We start from the raw sequence: 18409 nt of genomic DNA, 5'->3' as shown, positions 1-18409 counted from the left end.
TTCTGTGCACCTCTCAGTGTGGGAACATAGAGAGGGAGATCCTCCAGCAATGCCACTGATACGGTCAGAAACTACAACTTTCCTTCTCCTTGCTGAGATGAGATGGAGTCCTTTGTTCTAGAAGACCCACGGGGTGCCGCTGGGAGTAACCCTTGAAACAGGAACACAAATCTCAACCAATTGCTTAGCAGGGAATAGACAGTGCGCCAGAGAAGCAGAGAACCTTCAATCTCCCTTCCTGTTAGCTTTTTATAATGTTTTATTGTGATCAGTAGCAGTTGGGAAGCTACTTGCAGTCACTGAGCCTCAGTTTCTACATCTGTAAACTGGGGATAGTAGCATGGCCCTATTTAATGTGCTCAGCAAAGCCACTAAAAGGAGACAGAAATGTATCAAAATTCCCTGGACTTTTATCCTACCTCTCTTGGGGATTGTCACCACCTTCCCATGTTTGTCCTTTGTTGGTTTGATGCTTGCTGTCACTTCTTTCCTTAGGTACCTCTCTGTACGGCTCCGTTATCCCAGGGATTCCAGAGTTACAGCACATGCATACCACCATCCAAGCATGTTTATGTGTCTCCTGCTTCACTAGGCTGTCCCCAAGGAAGATGTGGCTCCCAGCACACACCTGGCACAACACTGCACATGACATTCACCCACTTGGCCTTGAATCTGACATGGAATCTGGCATGATGTTCACCCACTCAGGCCAGGTGCCGAGCAGCCCTGGAGGCTTAGGGGCCAGGGAAAAGGTGTCTTTCTGGGGTGAGTATCAGTTTCTGCAGGAGGGCTGAATGTGAGAAAGAATAAAGAGAGAAGGAAATGAACAAGCACAGCTTAAACATCGCCTATTTCTATTGAGTTTTAAGAACACTGTGATTTTGTTTGTCATGCAATCCATTCCTCAGGCCAAGCAGACACAGAACTTGGGTGTGAGTGAAGATAATGAGCTGATATAATTTTCACACCCTCATCACTGAGATCTCTCCCATCAGGAATGGGTCAGGGGGCTCACAGGTGGCAGCAACTGCTATTACAGGCCTCATCTCTACCAGCTCCTGGGGCCTGCTCTCCTCCCATTAGAAAATCCTCCACTTGTCAAAAAGGAAGCCATTTGCTTTGAATTCCAGTTCCACCCTCAAGAGGCTGGGACCACCTTATTGGAGCCCTTGATGCTGTGCAAGCCTGCAGTGACTGCTGCCCCATCGTTGCTGGCTGAGGTGGTTTGGGTCCACCTGGCTATCTGGGCAGCTGTTCTCTTCTCTCCTTTCTCTCCTGTTTCCAGACATGCAGTATTTCCAGAGAGAAGGGGCCACTCTTTGACAAAGAACCTGTCTAACTTGCTATCTATGGTGGACCTTTGAGGTGTTCACAGGAAGCACCACAAATTGATACTGTTCCACGAAGCCATCAGCTCCATCTCACCCATGCCCTGTCTCTCCTTTAGGGATCCTCTTGCAAACAGAATCACAGAGGACCAGCTTGAAAGGGCAGAGACAGCAGCTGAGGCACAGCCAAGAGCTCTGGCTGTATTAATGACCTAAGAAGATGGAGTAGTCACCGGCAAGTCAGAAGGGATGACATGCAGCCAGTAGCAGGGCCCCCTGTGCTCCGCCTGCAGTTGGAAGAGGCTTCTCCACCTTGGAAGTTGGCAAAGAATCACACACACACACCACTCATTCACCTCCTTTGAGTTCATATTCTATGAGGAATCATAAATAACTCAATCAATGTTACTGGGGAGTCCAAGGGTTCTGGGTGCTTATCAGAAACTCAAGTGGAGCCATTGGCATAAAATCTATTAAATCACCTCTCTCCTGCCCTCGTCTCTATGGCCCAGCAATCTCAGCTAAGTCAACTCCGCCAGTCTTTCTGGTCACCCACTGTGTGTACAGCACCCTGATAGGGACCAGAGCCATGACAGGGAATAAGATCAGACTATGCCCTTGAGGACCTCACCTCTGCTCAGGGAAACAGGCGTGGAAACACACAATGGTGGTAAAGAGGAAAGAGGACAATAGGACTGCATGAAGGGGACGGAAAGTGCCCAGGGGAGGAAATGGTTACATCTGTGTGAGGAGGTTGGTGAGGAAAGACTCTAAGAGAAGGCTCTGTCTGGCTGGGTTTGGAAGGATGTGTAGGAGTCTTCTAGGGGGCACCGGCACACTCCAGGCATAGGTAAAGATCTGTAGGCCTGGCTTGTTGGGATGAGTTTCAAGTATTCTGGAATGAGGACAGCCATAGAGACAAGGGCAGGAGAGAGGCGATTTAATAGATTTTATGCCAATGGCTCCACTTGAGTTTCTGATAAGAACCCAGAACCCTTGGACTCCCCAGTAACATTGATTGAGTTGTTTATGATTCCTCATAGAATATGAACTCAAAGGAGGTCAGCGAGTGGTGTGTGTGTGTGATTCTTTGCCAACTGCCAAGGTGGAGAAGCCTCTTCCAACTGCAGGTGGAGTGCAGGTTGCCGTGCTACTGGCTGCAACTCCAGCCCTGCCTCCTTCTCCACCATATAAACAATCCAGCAGCCTCACTGAATCACTGCTGTGCAGAGCAGGAACGCTCCACGCACACAGCCCAGCAAACAGCAGCACACAACTGAAAGGAAGACTCAGAGGAGAGAGATAAGGAAGGAAAGTAGTGATGGATCTCATCCCAAACTTGGCCGTGGAAACCTGGCTTCTCCTGGCTGTCAGCCTGGTGCTCCTCTATCTGTGAGTAACTGTCCAGGCTCCTCTTCTCTGTTTCCTTGGACTTGGGGTGCTAGTCAGGCCTCTCTTTCCCTTATCTGTTTTGAAGATCAAAAAAGATGTTCAGGCCAGGCGTGGTGGCTCACACCTGTAATCCCAGCATTTTGGGAGGCCGAGGCAAGTGGACTGCCTTAGGTCAGGAGCTCAAGACCAGCCTGGCTAACATGGTAAAACTCCGTCTCTACTAAAAATACAAAAATTAGCTGGGCATGGTGGTGCACGCCTGTATTCCCAGCTACTTGGGAGGCTGAGGCAGGAGAATCGCTTGAACCCGGCAGGCGGAGGTTGCAGTGAGCTGAGATCATGCCACCGCACTTCAGCCTGGGTGACAGAGTGAGACTGTCTCAAAAAAAAAAAAAAAAAGTTCAAGGAGAACTAGCTTAAGTGTTGGATGCTACAAACATATAGAAGTTATTATAGATCTTATGCAGCTCTATAAAGAAATAAATAAGCATCTCCCCCATCCATCTTTAGTGGCAAGAAGGGTTTTGGGACAGCATTGATTGAGGATGATCTACTTGACCATAGTTTGGACCCAAGGAAGGATAAGGAGAGAAAGTAGTGATGGATCTCATCCCAAACTTGGCTGTGGAAACCTGGCTTCTCCTTACTAAACTAGAATTTGGATTTTACATTTTTCCCTTTATGTTGCAGTAGAAGAGGATGAATCCTCTCACTGGTGGGATCCTGCTATCCTAGAGCAGGTAGAGAGAAGAGTCACTCCCCACTGTGGGTAGTGGAGGCTTCTCACGTGTCACATTTCACTTCTACCTCAATTTCACTCTTACTAAGATTTGGGAATCATAATGACAGGAAAATAGAAAATATAAACCTCATTTTAATTCTTTCACAGAAAGGTTAGAAATTCAGTGAGTGTGGCACCATATTTTCCATCTTCTGACATTTTAATATGAATTGATATGGCTTAAATTCATTCTATTTTAAACCAGATTTTTTTGGAGATAGTCTATTTCCAACATGTTCCTCCTAGGTGACAAATGAGGGCTGTTAGTTCAGTATTTGTTACAATAAATGTGTGTAAAATAACCTCACCTTTCCAGAATAATGTCAGGAATATGAATCTAATGCACAAATGTATAACTCTATGACAAGATTGCATATATCTTTTTAAATATACCTTCCCAACAGTTCATTTTAATACCCCTATTTCAAACAAACCTCCTTAGCAGGTTATCTTAAACGTTCAGGGCAGGGGAGTAAGCAAGACTGTGAGCCAGTGATGACAGCAAAAGCATCCAGGTAGGATCAAGATGAAGTAAGAAAATATTCCTCATCCCTCAGGGTAGAACTCCAAAGAGATATTCATGGGTCCTGGCCCCCTAGTGGAGGTCACTCGAAGGACAAACATCTTTGCATCTCATCTGCTTGAAGCCTGGACACAGGGGCACCACCTGTGTCACTCTGTGTGTGGTCTGCCATGTTGTGGGGCAGTCACTGCAGACTCAGGCAGCCAGGCAGACAATACCTTAGCCTCAGATTATGCTGGTGCAGCCCAGGAGTCAGAAACTGTAGTGTAGACCATGCCCTCCTTAGGCCAACACAATTAAGTGCAATAGATGACTGGCTTTTCTGTTAGCCTCTTCATTGGAACGGAAAGCGGCATTACTCTACCAAACAGAGGGGAGCTGGAAAGAAGCTACACAGTTTGCCCAGCCTAGCCTCTGCCTTGACATGGAACCATGTGAGTCTAGACATTCACCTAGATCATTCCTCGGGGACCAATGCTGCTGACACATTAACTCAATAGTTTGTCCTGGCCTGAGAGGTCATGTAACATGTAGAAAGTTTAGAAACAGAGATTAGTGTCATTGATTTGCCATGGCTGTGACAACAAAGGAAGGAACAGGAGTGGGAAAACCCAAGGCCACCCTGGTTTTCGTAGATGGTGCACACACTTCCACTAACTATTATGGGGCAAGGATCCAAATGCACTATTGGGCCTAGCTATGCTGCTTCTGCTGGGTCTTCCAAACATGAGCCTCCATGCCATTTCTCTGTTGTATTTTACCACATATTATGATAGTCACCGGATTTGTACAGAATGTTTGGAACCTATACTGCCTTAAGGGCTATCCTTTAAAGAAGAGAAAACAAGGTCTCAATTCAACTGTCTGGAACATTTTATGTTTACTTATGTGGAATACTACAACTTTTGTTACAAACAGGAGGGAAAGTGGACATTAGAAGGCCCCTGCCTTTCAGCTGAAAGCCCATATGAGTCATATGGATCCATTTATACACACCATGCTTTTCAGCTACATTTTCCTAATTTGCCTTTCTGGGGCCAACCTTGTGGGACTAGCAGATTCATGGTGAATTGAAGAATGGCGACCTCTTCCATCAGCTTTTCTTCTTCCTCCAGTCTTCCACCCCTCAGTAACATCAGACTGGGAAGGTCTTCAGACATCCAGAACCCCCAGCTGGGGGAGTTCATACATGATCCGTCAAAGATGAGTTGCAAGCAGGCCTGCCTTAGGGAGCACCAGCATAAATGGGTTTTCCTACAGAGATAGTTGATGGGCAGAGGCAATAAACTGACTGCTTTGTGATTGATCACCTTGAGAAAAATGAGCATGTCTGACTGTATTAGTCTTTTCTTGCATTGCTATAAGGAAATACCTGAGCCTGGGTATTTATAAAGAAAAGGGATTTAATTGTCTCATGGTTCTGCAGGCTATACAGAAAGCATAGTGACTTCTGCCTCTAGGAAGTCTCAGGAAATTTACAATCATGGCAGAAGGTGAAGGAGAAGCAGGCAGATGTTACGTGGCTGGAGCAGAAGGAAGAGAGAGTGGGGAGGAGGTGCCACACACATTTAAACCACCAGATCTCATAAAAACTCATTGTCACGAGGACAACACCCAAGGCGGGATGGTGTGAAACCATGAGAAACTGCCCCTAGGATCCAATCATCTCCTACCAGGCCCCACCTCCAGTATTGGGGATTACATTTCAACGTGAGATTTTGGTAGGGGCACAGATTCAGACCATATCACTGGCACTGTGCTAATCAGGTGAATATCACCAGTCAGAAGACTAGATTCCACAAAAGGAGGAATGACCTGGAAATTAGTTCTTTAGTTGTGATTCTTCTGCACACTGTCATTCAGGGAAATATGAGTCAATCATCCTTCCCAATAGGTCAAATCAACCAGATCATCTGACCACAGAGACTGAGGTGTAGCTGAAAGCTGCTCACATTTCTATGAGGTCAATGGAAGCCTTGAGCACAGTTGTCAATCTGTAGAAATAAGGACTCTGTGACTCCTCCATGACCTCTCTGTGAATGACGGTTTAAGAAGGGCCAGATCCTAAAACAGGGTCAGAGCTTAGAGAGAAGGGAAAGCATAAAAGACTCTGAGCAAATTCTAAAGACAGGGTCACCATAGGCTCTCAGTGACCCCCTGTGACTGAGTGGATGCAGTGATGCAGAATCTCATAATCACTGCAGAAGACAAAAAAATGTCACCCTTTCTACCTAGGATGACAATCCCCAAATTTGGGAAGAGGCTGCTTACTAAATAGACGTAAGGGAATAAAGTGACCTGGAAGAATTCCTGCCTGAACCTCTCAGGATCATTCACATTTGAGAATATTTATCAACTATTCATTCCTGGACTGGGACCATGAAGACTTCAGCTGCTTTGAGCTAATCATTGTAACTTTTTGGTGTCTCATGGTGGAGGCACAAAAGGACCTGATGAACAAATATAATCACTGCCCTCGGAGTTACTGTTATTATTTCTTGCCTTAATGTTACCTCCTTCTCTTGAGCATTCCAGTTCCTCAGTCAGTGACTCACCAGCCCCTATATCTATAAAGTTACAATCCCTGTGACTTGATTTCTGTTTCACTTTGTAGATATGGAACCCATTCACATGGACTTTTTAAGAAGCTTGGAATTCCAGGGCCCACACCTCTGCCTTTTTTGGGAAATATTTTGTCCTACCGTAAGGTGAGTGTTTTTGAGCTCACTCTTTTGCGTCTTATGATTGCAAAGAGCAGCTTAGTTCCATCAGTAAAAATGCTTCTCCTCAGGGGGAAGGTCTGAAGTTTTACACTTTCAGAAACAGTGTGTAGGCATCACCCAGAGCATGGCAAGGTTTACCCAGGACTCTCTTGCTAACTCTTAGGAACCTCAGGTTTGCCTCAGTTGAATAACCCAAATCTCAGGTAGATCAGCAACCTGTTGCTCAGAACTTGATGTGCAAACTTTGTAAGCACCATAAAGAAGATTTTCTTTTTGCTCTATGCAGGTTCCCAGGAAGGTACAGTCATACTTAGTATTATAAGTAGGAAAAGGACCCCCTGATTGTGGTTTGTTATCTTTGTACATGAGAGTCAAACTTTCCTCTCTGTAGCAAGAGCTCTTGAGTAGCCTTTTTTCCCTTCCTTCTGGACAGCTTTGAAACTCAATTTATTAGAGAGCCCAAGTATTTACCATTGGCTCATTTGCACCTGCTTCAATCCTCTCCAAAAAATGCTAAATTCTCTGAGGGTAGCTCCATGGCTCTACCCCAGCTCTTACTCCCCATGACATCTTTTGCAGCTTTGAGAGACAGAACAAAGGGGTTTTGCTTTACTTCTTTTCCTTCAAAGGCTGCACCCTATGGGTAAGTCTGATCAGAGAGTGGATATAACTGAGATGAGATAGTGGTTGTCTATCAAACTCAGATATTTAAGCACAAAATGAATTTGTGGGGTTTTTCTTTTACACGAAGGCGGAATCACATGCAAAATCACTAGAAAGGGGATGATTTGATGAAATTATTAAATATTCAATTTTGCTGAATAGAATATAATATGTGCCATGTGGACCATGAACTTTGGCTGAGCCTTTGTGCCTAACCTGGTCTGATGCTTTGCCAAGGGTCTGGGCCCTGGATGGGAAATTAGGAGCCCATGTCCACAAGGCCAGCAGCAGCAGTCAGTTCTCTGGCTTACATCATCTTTCCCACATACCTGAGGCTTGTTTCTCAGATTCTATTTCTCTTAGGTGAGGGCTTTGTTGTCTAATTACTACCCAGGAATTTCATATTTTTTCCCTGTGCAAAAGCAATAATTTCCCCACCACCTTTTCCAGGTCAACTCTTTAGTAGATGTACCCCCAAGATGCACATTCCTGGGACTTTTGTTTGCACAGTTAAAATGTCACCCCTGAAATGTAGATACAGGAAGGTTTCTTTTTAAGTTTCAGTGAAAACTCCAAGCAAGTGTTGTAATTTGCTGTGTCCAATATGTAGAGGGGACATTTTCTCAGAACTTCCATGTTAAGCTGGAAAACTGAAAAGTGAGTTCACTTTGTCATTCTGTTACTCACTCCTTTTCTCACTCAAAAACATGCCTCGCACTTATGTAAATCTGCTAGACTAAAAGAGTTCCCTGTTTCTCTAACTTCCTAATTCTGCTAGAATTCTAGATTGAGGTCATGAAATAAATGAAAAGGATGACAAAGAGATAAAAGACTGTGCATTCTCTTCTGATGCTAATTCACTTTCCCTCAGCCTCAGTTTTCCCATGTGCCCTGGAAGGTGATCATTCAGGGATTCATGAGATTTTAGAGACAACACATGAAAAAGCAAAAAGACATCAGAAAGACAAGGAGGTACTTAGTATTTATACACAAGGATAAGTCATTCAGTATCCACAACACTTGGAGAGAATTCAAGCGTGATTTTAAATTTCCCTTTTCAAATACCTCCTCTGTTTTCTCTTATTTCCTTTATGACGTCTCTAAATAAGCTTCCTCTAACTGCCAGCAAGTCTGATTTCATTGGATTTGACTGTTTTCATCCCAATTAGAGGCAGAGTTAAGTACATTTAAAATAATAATTAAATATTATTTTGCTTCTCCTCCCAGGGCTTTTGGACGTTTGACATGGAATGTCATAAAAAGTATGGAAAAGTGTGGGGGTGAGTATTCTGGAAACTTCCATTGGATAGACTTGTTTCTACAATGAGTTTACCCCACTGCACAGAGGACAGTCTCAGCCCAAAGCCTCTTGGGATGAAGCTCTTGTGAACCTAACTACAAACAGAGAGAAGTTCTCTGAAAGAAGAGGATATTTATTTGGGAGTAGAGTATTGCAATGGGAATCTGCATGCTGTTATAAACTATGTGCAAATTCAGGGAAGTAAAGCAAGACAAAGAGGCTCCAAGGAAAATATGAGGAGGATTTCATATCAGTTTTGAAATAATTCTCCTTCGCTACAAAGATCAATAACAAGGGTGATGACACACCAAGGTTGGACAGGCAGTTGCTGGGCAGGTGTCCTTGCAGAATTATTTTTGTTTAATGTTGGGATGGCCTTTGTGCAAGCTTGTAGTTTTGCAAAGTCTTTTGTGATACTTTTATTATCAGGCACACAAGCATGAGAATCCTCTCTTCATAGCCTTCTTTGATTTATTTGTCAGGGTTTTTAAACACACACACACCACACACACACACGCAACTAGTGACATCATTTTGGTTCTAACAACATTCACACTGTTTATTGTAAAACTTTTCGAAGCTTGTCCTACCAAGGATCCCATGTGTCACCAGGTGTCGAGTTCTACAGTCTGAACTAGGCTGGGAGCATAGTGGTTACCACTTTTCTCCAGGCTTTGGTGGCCCAGGGACTTGCAGCATCATGCTCTGTCCAGTGTCTGCCTATTCTCCTCTTCTTTTTTTCTTCCTTAGGTGCCCTTTTATTACATGCATTGTCTCAAACCCTTTGAATATGTGCTCATAAATGCATCATATCATCTCCTTCCCACATCAATTCACTTTCAATTAAAAGCCAAAACTTTTTCATTTAGACTTTGGATTTAAAGTGCTTTTGAATGAAGGGTTGAGAGATAATAGAGAAACAGATTGGCAAACCATTTATGCTCTGCTGTTGTTGTTTTTTAAATTTTCTCTGCAAGTGTGGAACTTTTCATTCTGTTTTGTGATTAAATTTAAGCCAAGACTTTTTAATAGAAGGGTATATAAGCATTTCTATACCTTTCTGCTGAATTTGAAGAAATGCTGAATATTCTTAACCACTGTCAGGCTGATGGACTGTGATTTTATTTTATTTTTTATTTTTATTTTTTAAATTATACTTTAAGTTCTGGGTTACATGCATAGAATGTGTAGTTTTGTTACATAGGTATACACGTGCCATGGTGGTTTGCTGCACCCATCAACCCGTCACCTACATTAGGTATTTCTCCTAATGCTATCCCTCCCCTAGCCCCCCACCCAACAACAGGCCCTGGTGTGTGATGTTCCCCTCCCTGTGTCCACGTGTTCTCATTGTTCAACTCCTATTTAGGAGTGAGAACATGCAGTATGTAGTTTACTGATCTTGTGATAGTTTGCTGAGAATGATGGTTTCCAGCTTCATCCATGTCCCTGCAAAGGATATGAACTCATTATTTTTTATGGCTGTATAGTATTCCATGGTGTATACGTGGCACATTTTCTTTATCCAGTCTGTCATTGATGGACATTTGGGTTGGTTCCAAGTCTTTGCTATTGTGAATAGTTCTGCAATAAACATACGTGTGCATGTGTCTTTATCGTAGAATGATTTATAATGCTTTGGGTATATGCCCAGTAATGGGATGGCTGGGTCAAATGGTATTTCTAGTTCTAGATCCTTGAGGAATCACCACACTGTCTTCTACAATGGTTGAACTAATTTACACTCCCACCAACAGTGTAAAAGTGTTTCTATTTTTCCACATCCTCTCCAGCATCTGTTGTTTCCTGACTTTTTAATGATCACCATACTACCTGGCATGAGATGGTATCTCATTGTGGTTTTGATTTGCATTTCTCTAATGACCAGTGATGATGAGCATTTTTTCACATGTCTGCTGGCTGCATAAATGTCTTCTTTTGAGAAGTGTCTGTTCATATCCTTTGCTCATTTTTCGATGGGGTTGTTTGCTTTTTTTCTTGTAAATTTGTTTAAGTTCTTTGTAGATTCTGGATGTCAGCCCTTCATCAAATGGATAGAGTGCAAAAATTTTCTCCCATTCTGTAGGTTGCCTGTTCGCTCTGATGATAGTTTCTTTTGCTGTGTAGAAGCTCTTTAGTTTAATCATATCCCATTTGTCAATTTTGGCTTTTGTTGCCATTGCTTTTGGTGTTATATTCATGAAGTCTTTGCCCATGCCTGTGTCCTGAATGGCATTGCCCAGGTTTTCTTCTAGGATTTTTATGGTCCTAGGTCTTACATTTAAGTCTTTAATCCATCTGGAGTTAATTTTTGTATAAGGTATCAGGAAGGGGTCCAGTTTCAATTTGCTGCATATGGCTAGGCAGTTTCACCAACACCATTTATTAAATAGGAAATCTTTTCCCCATTGCTTGTGTGCATCAGATTTGTCAAACATCAGATGGTGGTAGATGCATGGTGTTATTTCTGAGGCCTCTGTTCTGTTCCATTGGTCTATATATCTGTTTTGGTACCTGTACCATGCTGTTTTGGTTACTGTAGCCTTTTAGTATAGTTTGAAGTCAGGTAGTGTGATGCCTCCAGTTTTGTTCTTTTTGCTTAGGATTGTCTTGTCTATGTGGGCTCTTTTTTGGTTTCATATGAACTTTAAAGTAGTTTTTTCCCAATTCTGTGAGGAAAGTCAGTGGTAGCTTGATGGGCATAGCATTGAATCTATAAATTACCTTGGGCAGTATGGCCATTTTCATGATATGGTGTCTTCCTATCCATGAGCATGGAATGTTCTTCCATTTGTTTGTGTCCTCTTTTATTTCATTGAGCAGTGGTTTGTAGCTCTCCTTGAAGAGGTCCTTCACATCCCTTGTAAGCTGGATTCCTAGATATTTTATTCTCTTTGTAGTAATTGTGAATGGGAGTTCACTCATGATTTGGCTCTCTGTTTGTCTGTGATTGGTGTGTAGGAATGCTTGTGATTTTTGAACATTGATTTTGTATCCTGAGACTTTCCTGAAGTTGCTTATCAGCTTAAGGAGTTTTTGGGCTGAGATGATAGGATTTTCTAAATATACAATCATGTCATCTGCAAACAGAGAAAATTTGACTTCCTCTTTTGCTAATTGAATATCCATTTGTTTCTGTTGTCTGATTGCCCTATTCAGAACTTCCAACACTGTGTTGAATAGGAGTGGTGAGAGAGGACATGCTTGTCTTGTGCTGGTTTTCAAAGGCAATGCTTCCAGTTTTTGCCCATTCAGTATGATATTGGCTGTGGGTTTGTCATAAATAGCTCTTACTATTTTGAGATACGTTCCATTGATACCTAGTTTATTGAGAGTTTTTAGCATGAAAGGCTGTTGAATTTTGTCAAAGGCCTTTTCTGCATCTATTGAGATAATTATGTGGTTTTTGTCATTGCTTCTGTTTATGTGATGGATTACGTTTATTGATTTGGTATGTTGAACCAGCCTTGCATCCCAAGGATGACGCTGACTTGATCCTGGTGGATAAGCTTTTTGATGTTTTGCTGGATTTGATTTGCCAGTATTTTATTGAGGATTTTCGGATCGATATTCATCAGGGGTATTGGACTAAAATTCTCTTTTTTTGTTGTGTCTCTGCCAGGCTTTGGTATCAGGAGATACTGGCCTCATAAAATGAGTTAGGGAGGATTCCCTCTTTTTCTATTGTTCAGAATAGTTTCAGAAGGAATGATAACAGCTCCTCTTTGGGCCTCTGGTAGAATTCGGCTGTGAATCCATCTGGCGCTGGACTTTTTTTGGTTGGTAGGTAGCCTATTAATTATTGCCTCAGTTCAAAACCTGTTATTGATCTATTCAGAGATTCAACTTCTTCCTGGTTTAGTCTTGGGAAGGGGTATGTGTCCAGGAATTTATCCATTTCTTCTAGATTTTCTAGTTTATTTGCGTAGAGGTGTTTATAGTATTCTCTGATGGTAATTTGCATTTCTGCAGGATCAGTGGTGATATCCTTTTGATCATTATTTATTGCATCTATTTGATTCTTCTCCCTTTTTTCTTTATTAGTCTTGCTAGCAGTCTATCTATTTTGTTGATCTTTAAAAAAAAAAACCAGCTCCTGGATTCATTGATTTTTTGAAGGGTTTGTTGTGTCTCTATCTCCTGTTCTGCTCTGATCTTAGTTACTTCTTGTCTCCTGCTAGCTTTTGAATTTGTTTACTCTTGCTTCTCTAGTTCTGTTAATTGTGATGTTACTGTGTCGATTTTAGATCTTTCCTGCTTTCTCTAGTGGGCATTTAATGCTATAAATTTCCCTCTACACACTGCTTTAAATGTGTCCCAGAGATTCTGGTACATTGTGTCTTTGTTCTCATTGGTTTCAAAGAACATCTTTATTTCTGCCTTCACTTCCTTATTTACCCAGGAGTCATTCAGGAGCAAGTTGTTCAGTTTCCATGTAGTTGTGCGATTTTGAGTCACTTTCTTAATCGTGAGTTGTAATTTGATTTCACTGTGGTCTGAGAGACAGTTTGTTGTGATTTCCGTTCTTTTACATTTGCTGAGGAGCGTATTACTTCCAATTATGTGGTCAATTTTAGAATAGTGCAATGTGGTGCTGAGAAGAATGTATATTCTGTTGATTTGGGGTGGAGAGTTCTGTAGATGTCTATTAGGTCCTCTTGGTCCAGAGCTGAGTTCAAGTCCTGAATATCCTTGTTTAATTTTCTGTCTTGTTGATCTGTCTAATATTGACAGGGGGGTGTTAAAATCTCCCATTATTATTGTGTGGGAGTCTTAGTCTCTTTGTAGGTCTCTAAGAACTTGCTTTATGAATCTGGGTTCTCCTGTATTTGGGGGCATATATATTTAGGATATTTAGCTCTTCCTGTTGAATTGATCCCATCACTATTATGTAATGCCCTTCTTTGTCTCTTTTGATCTTTGTTGGTTTAAAGTCTGTTTTATCAGAGACCAGGATTGCAACCCCTGCTTTTTTTTGGTTTCCACTTGCTTGGTAGATCTTCCTCCATCCCTTTATTTTGAGCCTATGTATGTCTTTGCACATGAGGTGGGTCGTCTGAATACAGCACACCAACGGGTCTTGACTCTTCATCCAATTTGCCAGTCTGTTTCTTTTAATTGGGGCATTTAGCTCATTTACATTTAAGGTTAATATTGTTATATGTGAATTTGATCCTGTCATTATGATGTTACTGGTTATTTCACCTGTTAATTGATGCAGTTTCTTCATAGCATTGATGGTCTTTACCATTTGGCATGTTTTTGCAGTGGCTGGTACCGGTTGTTCCTTTCCATGTTTAGTGCTTCCTTCAGGAGCTCTTGTAAGGTAGGCCTGGTGGTGACAAAAATCTCTCAGCGTTTGCTTGTCTATAAAGGATTTTATTTCTTCTTCATTTATGAAGCTTAGTTTGGCTGGATATGAAATTCTACGTTGAAAATTTTTTTCTTTAAGAATGTTGAATATTGGCCTCCACTGTCTTCTGGCTTGTAGGGTTTCTGCCAAGAGATCTGCTGTTAGTCTGATGGGCTTCCCTTTGTGGGGAATCCGACCTTTGTCTCTGGCTGCCCTTAATATTTTTTCCTTCATTTCAACCTTGGTGAATCTGATGATTATGTGTCTTGGGGTTGCTCTTCTCATGAGTATCTTTGTGGTGTTCTCTGTATTTCCTGAATTTGAATGTTGGCCTGCCTTGCTAGGTTGGGGGAGTTCTCCTGGAAAATATCTTGAAGAGTGTTTTCTAACTTAGTTCCATTCTCCCCGTTACTTTCAGGTACACCAATCAAACGTAGATTTGATGTTTTCACATAGTGCCATATTTCTTGGAGGCTTTGTTTGTTTCTTTTCACTCTTTTTTCTCTAATCTTGTCTTCTCACTTTATTTCATTAATTTGATCTTCAATCACTGATATCCTTTCTTCCGCTTGATCAAATTGGCTATTCTATTGAAGCTCATGTATGCTTCACGAAGTTCTCATACTGTGGTTTTCAGCTCCATCAGGTCATTTAAGCTCTTCTCTACACTGGTTATTCAAGTTATCCATTCGTCTAACCTTTCTCCAAGGCTTTTAGCATCCTTGCGATGGGTTAGAACATGCTCCTTTAACTCAGAGAAGATTGCTATTACCAACCTTCTGAAGCCTACTTCTGTCAACTCGTCAAACTCATTCTCCATCCAGTTTTGTTCCATTGCTGCCAAGGAGTTGTATTCCTTTGGAGGAGAAGAGGTGTTCTGGTTTTTGAAATTTTCAGTCTTTCTTCTCTGGTTTCTCCCCATCTTTGTGGTTTTATCTACCTTTGGTCTTGAATGACGGTGACCTACATATGGGTTTTGGTGTGGATGTCCTTTTTGTTGCTATTGATGCTATTCCTTTCTGTTTGTTAGTTTTCCTTCTAACAGACAGGCCCCTCAGCTGCAGGTCTGTTGGAGTTTGCTGGAGGTCCACTCCAGACCCTGTTTTCCTGGGTATCACCAGCAAAGGCTGCAGAACAGCAAATATTTCTGCCGGATCCTTCCTCTGGAAGCTTCATCCCAGAGAGGCACCCGCCTATATGAGGTGTCTGTTGGCCCCTACTGGGAGGTGTCTCCCAGTCAGGCTACCCAGGGGTCAGGGACCCACTTGAGGAGGCAGTCTGTCCATTATTGGAGCTTGAATGCCATGCTGGGAGAACCGTTGCTCTCTTCAGAGCTATCAGGCAGGGATGTTTAAGTCTGGGGAAGTTGTCTGCTGCCTTTTGTTCAGATATGCCCTGCCCACAAAGGTGGAACCTAGAGAGGCGGTAGGCCTTGGTGAGCTGCGGTGGGCTCTGCCCAGTTCAAGATTCCCTGTCGCTTTGTTTACACTGTGAGCATGGAACTGGCTACTCAAGCCTCAGCAATGGTGGGTGTCCCTCCCCCTGCCAAACTCTAGCATCCCAGGTCAATCTCAGACTGCTACACTAGCAGCTAGCAAGGCTCCATGGGCTTCAGACCCACCAAGGCAGGCACATGAGGGAATCTCCTGGTCTGCTGGTTGTGAAGACCATGGGAAAAGTGCAGTATTTGGGCAGGAGTGTACCACTCCTCCAGGTATAGTCATTCACGGCTTCCCTTGGCTAGGAAAGGGATATCCCCTGACCCCTTGCACTTCCTGGGTAAGGTGATGCCCCGCCCTGCTTTGGCTCACCCTCCATGGGCTGCCTCCACTATCCAACCAGTCCCAATGAGATAAACAAGGTACCTCAGTTGGAAATGCAGAAATCACCCATCTTCTGCATAGATCTTGCTGGGAGCTGTAGACTGGAGCTGTTCCTATTTGGCCATCTTGGAAGTGACCTGGACTGTAATTTTATCAGGTGACCTCAGCCAATTGCAGCAGCTGTTACCTGTCAGAGGGGCTAGAGGTTTGGTGAGAGGAGTGGAAGAGATGCAGTGGTGTGTTCATTCACTAGAAGCAAGTGGGAGAAGTTTTTGCCTCTTTGTACTTCATCTTCTCTCATCGATTCCTCAGAAACTGCAGTGCTGGCTGCAGGGTGCTGTGGAGCTGGCATGGCCCACACAGGCAACAGGACTAAGTAGAAAGAACACACAGCTCTGGACGCCCATAGGTCTTACACCAACTGCTCTTGAAACATTTAGTCCTTGTGAGCATTGATGATTTACTTGCCTTCAATTTTTCATGGATCTAATATTCTTTTTTAAAATAAAATATTTTAAACATTTGAAACATTATGGAGAATGGCATGGGAAATACCCACGTATGCACCACCCAGCTTAACAAATGCTCTACTGTCATTTCTTACAATGGTCTCTTTGAAGAGCTCTTTTGACTTTCAATGTATCTTCGTTATTTGGCCCATATTATCCTTCATCATATGAAGACTTGGGTGGTTCCTGTGTCAGACTCTTGCTGTGTCATACCTAATTAACTAGAACCTAAGATTACTGTGTATTGTACAACAGTACAATTATGTAATGTCAGGATCAAAGTCTGGCTTCCTGGGTTGGGCTCCAGCTGTAGAATAAGGCTGTTGATGTTTAATCAACTCTGTTTTTTTCACACAGCTTTTATGATGGTCGACAGCCTGTGCTGGCTATCACAGATCCCGACATGATCAAAACAGTGCTAGTGAAAGAATGTTATTCTGTCTTCACAAACCGGAGGGTAAGCATTCATGTGTTGAAATTAAAATACTGATTGATTGATTAAATTTATATTTTGAAATTCTTATATATTCATAGAGAGTTGCCTAAAAAATGTCCAGGAAGGTTCCACGTCCACTTCATCCTGCCCACCCCCCAATGGTAACATCTTGCAATCTTGCATAACTATAAATACAGTATATTCATGTTACTATAGTACAGGAAATTGACATTGATACAGTTCACAGAGCTTATTCAGATTTCACCAGCTTTATGTGCCCTCATTTCTGTTCTATGCAAATTTATCACAATCATCGATTTGTGCAATGACCAGCATGATCAAGATGCAGAACCCATTTGTGTTCTATACAAATTTATCACATTAGTAGATTTGTGCAACGACCAGCATGATCAAGATGCAGATCCACTCTGTCTCCATGTGGCTCCCTCCTGCTATCCTACAGTCACAAGTCTTTTTCTCTGACAGGGTCCATATCAGTGCAAACTATTTTTTATTTTGAGGTGACCAATGTATTAATATTTCCTTTTCTGGATTGTACTTTTGGTGCCACGTTTGAAAGTTCTTTGCGTAGCCCTCCTTCCTATATTGCTGTTTTTTTCTAAAAGTCATAAAGTTTAATGCTTTACTAAATGTAGCTCTATTATCAATTTTGTGTTATTTTTTGCATAAGGTATGAGATTTAGATCAAGGTTCATTTCTTTTTGTGGCTTATGGCTGTCCAATTCCTCCAACGCCATTTTTGGAAAGGTGGGCATATTGTTAAAAATCAACTGGGCATATTTCTTTGCATCTCTCACGTACTACTGTGTGCCATTGATCACTGTGTTTATTATTCCACCAATACTGCACTGTGTTGACTCTAGTATCTGTACACTAACTCTTAACATCACGTAGAGTGATTCTTCCCACTTTTATTGACTTAGTTTTTTCAGATTTGTTTTAACTCTTCCTGGTCCTCTGCTTTTCCATAAAAATTCAGAATGAGTTTCTCAGTGTCTACAAATAAACGTGCTGTTATTTTGACAAGAATTGAATTAAATGTATAGATTAGTTTATGGAAAATGTGTATCTTTACTGTTTGATCTTTCAATTCATGAACATAGTATGCCTCTCTATTTCCTTAGATTTTCTTTGATTGCTTTTAACATTTTGTAGTTTTCAGCATAGAGGTCCTGTACATGTTTTGTTAGATTTACAGCTAAATTATTTCATTTTTGTTGGAATGACTGTAAATGATATTATGTTTTTCTTGTATTTTCAGATATTGATTGTTGTTACATAGAAATGTGCTTTGATTTTGTGTGTTGATCTGGTATCCTAGAACCTTGCAGAACTGACATAGTAGTTCTAGAAGTCTCTTTGTATATTCCTTGAGATTTTACACATTGTCAATTATGTCACTTGAAAACAGAGACAATTCTTTTATTTGCTTTCCAGTCTGTATGCCTTTTATTTCTTTTCTCTTGTCTATTGCACTAGGTCTTCCCAGTATAATGTTGAGTAAATGTGGTGAATTTTTGAATTGTTCCTAATCTTAGGAGGGAAGGCTTCAGTCTT

General features: G+C 41.9%; 1 protein-coding gene across 3 annotated transcripts in view; it reads left to right on the top strand.

The window, feature by feature from the left end:
• The first annotated feature begins 2546 nt into the window (after window positions 1-2546).
• LOC129489604 (cytochrome P450 3A4) overlaps window positions 2547-18409 on the top strand; it is a 31066-nt gene continuing 15203 nt past the window's right edge. For 2 of the 3 annotated variants that reach the window (XM_055292474.2, XM_055292473.2), the window contains exons 1-4: window positions 2547-2720; window positions 6639-6732; window positions 8638-8690; window positions 16753-16852. In XM_055292474.2, coding sequence (XP_055148449.1) covers window positions 2650-2720; window positions 6639-6732; window positions 8638-8690; window positions 16753-16852 — 318 coding nt within the window. In that variant the 5' untranslated portion in view covers window positions 2547-2649. The remainder of the gene's footprint in view (window positions 2721-6638; window positions 6733-8637; window positions 8691-16752; window positions 16853-18409) is intronic. The other variant, XM_055292475.2, reaches the window with a different exon arrangement.

Source organism: Symphalangus syndactylus, chromosome 9, assembly GCF_028878055.3.
Source record: "Symphalangus syndactylus isolate Jambi chromosome 9, NHGRI_mSymSyn1-v2.1_pri, whole genome shotgun sequence".
In the NCBI taxonomy this organism is placed as follows: domain Eukaryota; kingdom Metazoa; phylum Chordata; class Mammalia; order Primates; family Hylobatidae; genus Symphalangus; species Symphalangus syndactylus.
Note: the sequence above shows the minus strand (reverse complement) of the source record. Positions and strands in the feature narration are given on the sequence as shown.